The following is a 6,264-nucleotide window of genomic DNA, read 5'->3' as shown; positions in this document are numbered from 1 at the left end:
ACCTTCAAGACTTCTGTTTTTTCATTAGCAAAAGTATAAGGGCAGGCGCATATTGGAGGTTAAGGCTGAGAAAAAAGTAGAAACTCCAGAACAAACTTTCCAACTAGACGAAATAAACAGATCAAGTGGAAGTGGATGAAGAATTTCTCTATGAAATAGCAAACTTACTTTTCACAGAATTCCTTGTTTTATGCTTAGCAGAACACAGCACCAGAAACGTGTATGTGTTTGTGTATGTTTGGGAGGTTCCTAATGCATAAAACTATTATGAGCACAAATCTCTCGGAGGAAAATGCCCATCTGGGATGACAAGTGAAACATCCTAAACAGCAGCGCCAGCAGAAGCAAATCAATAGCTCGGTTTTAATTAAACATTGGTGTACTGTACAGCAGGGCAGACAGACAACTGTAACAATCATTCACAAGCCAACTGGGATTCATCAAAGAAACAATATGTGACTTTTGAGAGGTTTGCTTCATAACTTCCCTCTTTTCTGTTGGAAGTTTTTTTCCAGTAAAGTGCTTTTCCTGTGATTTAAAAAAAAATCTTTGTGTTTTATACTTCTCATTCAGCAGTTCTTAGTTTTCAAACTCAGCTGAAATACACACCAAGCAACACACATCAAATAGCTATATCTGTGAGTTGTTAAAAGATGATGTGAAAAGCTTAACTCACAAGTAGCAGGGATTTTTTTATTTTGAGAAGAAAATTGAGAGCCATGTTACAAGTTCACAGGCAATGTTACGTCCCACGCATTTGTTTAATTAAAGAGTCCGCTATAAAAATGTTTCCTTCCCCACGGATTAAATATTCATTCACTGCAAACTGTAAAGAATATACAGCAACAAGGTGGGTGAGGTAATATCTTTTATTGGTCAACTTCTGTTGATGAAGAGACAAGCTTTCGAGCTACACGGACCTCTACTGCAAGTCCTGAAGACCTGTGTAGCTCAAAGGCGTGTTTGTTTCACCAGCAGAAGTTGGTCCAGTAAAAGATATTACCCCACCCACCTTGTCTCTGATATCCTGGGACCAATACGCTGCAACAACACTGCAAACAAGAATATAGAGTCATGACTACTTACCCATATTTAAAAGAGCCCTTGGCTGTTAATGCAGCTGCAGTTTAAATTCCTAATAATTTCTCCATTGTTTTGCAAAATTTACTTTTGCAATCGACAGCCTCCCACTTTAATCCCTTGTTGCTTGCCTTTGTCAACGGTAATTGCTTTGGTGTCCCTTTCAGAGCAAGATCAGTCTTGCTATCCAGCAGAGAAACACAAACAAGTTTCCCTTTGAGATATTTTTAAAATCAGATTGTAATGGCAATTTTATCCAACCCTTTATCTTGTTAAGGAAATAAAAGTTTCTAAAAATAATTTCCTTTTACCCTAACTACTCGAGAATCCCTTATTTTGCAGATTTTCATCTAGAATCCTAGCACTGTTCTTTTATATCCCAGCTGCAGAAATATTATTCCGTTTAAAATATATAATGCTGAAGAGTAACCGATTCCACTCCGACTGCTGAGCTCTTATGTATCTGGATTTTAGACCCACCCCAATGTGCTGCCCACACAGCACTTTCCTCTGTTCAGAAATGGACCAGGGTCTACTTCTGCAGCCACTGTGACTTTTCACATCACCTTTTCATCACTTGATCAGTTTATCAGTTTTATAATAGTTAACAACAATAGAAGCTCTTACCTGAAACCTGGCTCTCAATAATAATCTGATTGTACAATATATAAACACAGACACCAGATAGGTTATATTAATCAAACCATTTAAGAGCCCATTTCTCAGATAGATCCCTTGCCCTTACAAATACACCTTTTGTGGCTAGGCGTCTCTCTCTCTCTGCCCGTGCCCTTTAGGAATGTACTAGGACAGAGTGTAAGGCGCTCTTGCCCTCAGAGGGGGTTGGCGGAGTCTGCTCAAGGAGGGAAGAAGACGCTGGCGAAGTGGAAGGGCAGATCTGCGAAGGGTTGACTGTCAGAGCGGGGATGGCAGACACAGGTGGCAGAGCCGGGGTGGGTTTGATGGGCACAGGAACCGCTGGCATAGTCTGGCCGGGTGGGTGGCAGAGAGCCTTCATGGGCACCCCAAATGGTCCATACTCGTGAGACACGGGCATGCTGGCCATCGAGTCCATCACCCCCACGTGAGGCCACACGGAGCTGACCATATTGCTGAGCTGGCTGGACACGGGGTACCCGAGATGGTGCATCACTGAAGCCAAGGGCAGCCCGCTGGCCTGGATCACCCCCTTGTAATCTCTCCCGATAATGTTCTCGATGGCGAAGGGGTGTTTGAAACCCGACGACGGGCTGCTCCCATTGAGGCCGTAGGGCTGGAACTGGGGCAGCCTCCCTACGCCGGCCGCAGCGGCGGCGGCGGCGGCAGCGGCAGCCACGGCCGCCTCCGAGGTGCCCAGGCCCTGCATCTTGCCCGGGTGCTGCGGGTGGAAGTAGTGCACCACGTGCGGCGGGTGCGCGGGGCCCTTGGGCACCCCGCCGGGCAGCGGCGGCTCGGGGCGCAGCACCTTGAAGCGCTTGCGGCGCCGCAGGAAGCTGCCGTTCTCGAACATGTCGCCGCAGTCCGGGTGCAGCGCCCAGAAGCTGCCCTTGCCCGGCTGGTCGGGCCGGCGCGGGATCTTGATGAAGCAGTCGTTGAAGGAGAGGTTGTGGCGCAGGGAGTTCTGCCAGCGCTGCGTGTGCTCCCGGTAGTAGGGGAAGCGCTCCATGATGAACTTGTAGATGTCGCTCAGGGGCAGCATCTTCTCGGCCGAGTGCTGGATGGCCATGGCCGTCAGCGAGATGTAGGAGTAAGGGGGCTTCTGGTCGCTGTACGAGCTCTTCCCCGGCCTCGGCATCGCCGCCCCCTGTGTGCCCGCTAATCCGGACCCCACGGTCCCTATCTCCTGATAATCGCCCCCCGCCTCCTCTGTCTCCCGCCAACCGACACACGAGTCTCCCGGCTATCGCGCCCCCTGGCTCCGCGTCCCGCTAATCGCTGCCTCCCAGCCCCGCTGCATCCCGCTGCGTGTCCCGCCGCGAACTCCGCACTGGCCGCGCGCTGCTCCCGCTAACCCGCGCGCACTTGGCGAGACGCGGGGCGCTGCCAGACGCGGGGGCTCACGGGGGTGTGTGTGTGAGAATGAGCGTCTCTCACATGCCCCGCACCCCACTTTCCCCCCTCCCCCCAGCACGATATCCTGCCCGAAACGTGCAGCTCTCTAAGCCGCCCCGGGGGCTATTTAGCTGGGAGAGCGGCACCCGAACAGAGGGGGAAGCGCTGCTTGTCTCGGTTTATGCCCCAACCTTTCGGCTTCCCCACACAGCCGCTGCTGCCGGGGCGCCTGTTGGGAGCCGGAAAGTTTCCCGGCTTCGCACTCTGCGGCCTCCCGCGCGCAGACTTTATTTGCGGGAGTTGCTGCGGGGGCTTTTTCTGGAGCGCTTCGGGCGACGAATGGTCTTTGCGTCCTTCAGCGCACACCTGCCCTTGGCCCCGGCAAGCAGGGGAAACGGCGCCGTGTCCCATTAAAGTTTGGCCGCGCTGCCGCTGCTACGGTGGTGCTGGTGCCGGCGCCCTGCGCGTGGCGGAGAGGGCTGGAGCCAGCTGTCCTCGGGCCAGGCGGAGAAGCGGCTGCTGTGGCTGTGCAGAGCTCTCCAGCGCGGTTTTGTAATGATCCCGGAGATGAGGAGACCCCCGCCGCTCGCCTTATTATCACATGACAGTTGCTCAGGGACTTAGCGACTCCTGCGAAAGGGGCAAGAAGCCGCTCCCCGGCGGCCCCTTTCACTCACAAAGTCCGCAGCGGGACAGGGCGGGGCCAATTGCACTTGCGGCGCTTCTGGGGGGCTTTAAAGCGCGCTGTGAGGTCCAGCGTCTCTTTCAAAACAGTGGGGTGGCAGCCTGCGCAGGAAAGAGATCTCCTGCCTTCTCCCCAATCCTCCCCCCTCCGCAAGCCATTCAGCCGCTCTCATGTCCTTTGGGCCAGTATTCGCAGCCAACTCCAAGCCTAGGCGACGAGGAGCCTCCAGGGTCACTCCCCCCAACAAGGTTTCAAGCGAAGAGGTGGCAGAGCCTTGCAATATAAGCACGTGACGCCAAGAATCCGATGGACATTAACATTAGACATCACCTGAACTAAACATCATGCTCTTGGAAATGAGGGAACTCTGGACCACTTTTAAAGTAATGCTAAACAGCGATCCAATGTGAAGGTACAAAAACAGAAGTAACAATTCCATATCCTCCCCCCACCCCAATGATCACAAGTAATATTTTATGGCCGTGATAAGTCTTGGGGGGCATTTAAAGAAAAACCAAGCAACCTCCAATTCCTATGTGATTCTGAAGCCAAGTGTTTACCGTTTTTGATACGTTAATCAGTAGAAATCAAGTTAGAGTGTAACAATTTATAGGCGCCCTCCAAAATGTATTTGGCAAGAGCTATGTATTGGAACATCGGATGGAAAAAACGGCTCACGTTAACTCTAGAGTTGAAGAAAAAAAAACCCGAAGAGTTTAATTAGATAATATGGAAGGTGCTCGCATTGTTTCGTCTGGCTTATATTTTTCTAAATAAGTAGGGTGAATGTACTCTAATGGACACCCCCGAAACATTAAAAAAACACACTTACCAAGCGTTCTGTTGATACACCCTCACCCTACTTTGTGTTTAATGTATTAATACAACAGTGCAATAAAAATAATTAAAATTCGACTTCTCTAGCTTGTAGCACCGAGATACTCGCCGTTGCCTGTAGCCCCCACCCATCAAGTTCGTTGGGAACACCAAATAAATAGTTTTAGATGTATTTTCCTTTATGATTCAGACATTACAGTGAGAATGGGTACACAGAACAAAAAAACGATTTTTTTTTTATATCCAAGACAGACCATTCCTTTTCTAGGGCAAAGGAAAAACTGAATGCCAAGCGTGACTTCTAGTGCATAATCTATCTATCTGTGGAGACTTCAGGCTCATTGAAGGGAAGAGCTCAATCATCACAGGTTAAAAGCAAGGTACCAGGAAAATGTACTAAATTGCTAAATTTGTGATTTTGGAAAATAAACATGTCGGGGCCATAAACGTGTACTTTGATATATTACATGACATATTATTACTCAAGGCACCCGAGTTGCACCTTGCTATGTTTAGCTTTATTCTGGGAAGTATTTAGGATTGCAGCAATATAAAACGTCTACAGTTTGAACCCTGGCGGTGGGCATTACTCTAACTTGGCCATGGCAGTGAGCGTAGACATTGGGTGATAAGTCTCCTACTGGAGCTATGAATTTTTCCCCAAACATTTATTTTCTCTTTGATTTATGAATGTGATGCCACTTGATTAGAAATCCTGTTTCTCTCTCTATCTCGCGCTCCTTTTGTCCCTTACATATTCAAATATCCTGGATCTGAACGTCAATGAATCGCCTCATCTCATGAGTTAATAACTCGAGCTTTTCTCCAGGTATTCCACGAAGGTGCTCTGTCTCTATGTCGCAGATAAACCACCTTCATTTCCGAGCGGGTGTGACTGTACCATACTTTTCACAAAAGCTCTTGTCCGGCCCAGGGAGCATATAACACCCGAAGTGCTCTGGTACATTGTATTTGCTGCTGAGTACCTGAACAGAGATAATTCACTGCTCCCTTCACTGATTAAACTGGGGGAAATGAATAGATGGCTCTGTGGGTGGGAAAATAGCTGCCGATCCTTCTTCTATGGAGGCCCCGATCCTTCTTCTATGGAGTCAATAGGAAACTCCCATTGGCTTCAACGGCTGCAGCTTGTGCCCGCTGTGTTGGGAGAAAATATCCCATCCACGGCAATGGTGGGAGATTAAAGACGTGCCGGATTGGCCCCATACTGCATTTAGGGCATGGAGCCCTGTCTGCATTGTTTGAAGAGTAATTGCAAATGTGGATCCCAGTTACTAGATTAAACATATTACCCGAATTATTTTCGATGCCCCCAGAGCATCCTTGCAGGATTGCAGTCCATTTAGGTGGTTTTCAGAGCTATTTCGGTTTTGCTTCTTGAAGTCAGTAAAGTAATTACTCAAAGAAAAACATCTCCTGTAATCGCATTGGCATCAGTCAGACCGTTTCAAATTTCAAAGGGTAATGATTTACAAATTACACGTTATCCAAATATTGGCTGCATCTAAGGGGTGCTGGCAGCAAGTGTATGCCCCTGGGTTACTCCAATTATCAGTCTACCGTCCCTTTAGACAATATAATTGTACACA

The 6,264-nt window shown here is 48.8% G+C and overlaps 1 protein-coding gene across 1 annotated transcript; it reads right to left on the bottom strand.

Moving 5' to 3' along the window:
* Positions 1-300: 300 nt before the first annotated feature.
* FOXB2 (forkhead box B2) lies at positions 301-3,160 on the bottom strand. Its single transcript, XM_005297731.3, has one exon. The coding sequence runs from the start codon at positions 2,873-2,875 to the stop codon at positions 1,874-1,876; it is 1,002 nt and encodes a 333-aa protein (XP_005297788.1). The 5' UTR covers positions 2,876-3,160; the 3' UTR covers positions 301-1,873.
* Between the last annotated feature and the right edge of the window lie 3,104 nt (positions 3,161-6,264).

Source organism: Chrysemys picta, chromosome 6 (assembly GCF_011386835.1).
Source record: "Chrysemys picta bellii isolate R12L10 chromosome 6, ASM1138683v2, whole genome shotgun sequence".
NCBI lineage: Eukaryota > Metazoa > Chordata > Testudines > Emydidae > Chrysemys > Chrysemys picta.
Note: the sequence above shows the minus strand (reverse complement) of the source record. Positions and strands in the feature narration are given on the sequence as shown.

Coding starts and splice junctions, on each gene's coding strand:
- FOXB2 (XM_005297731.3), bottom strand. CDS start 2,875: ATGCCGAGGCCGGGGAAGAGCTCGTACAGCGACCAGAAGCCCCCTTAC.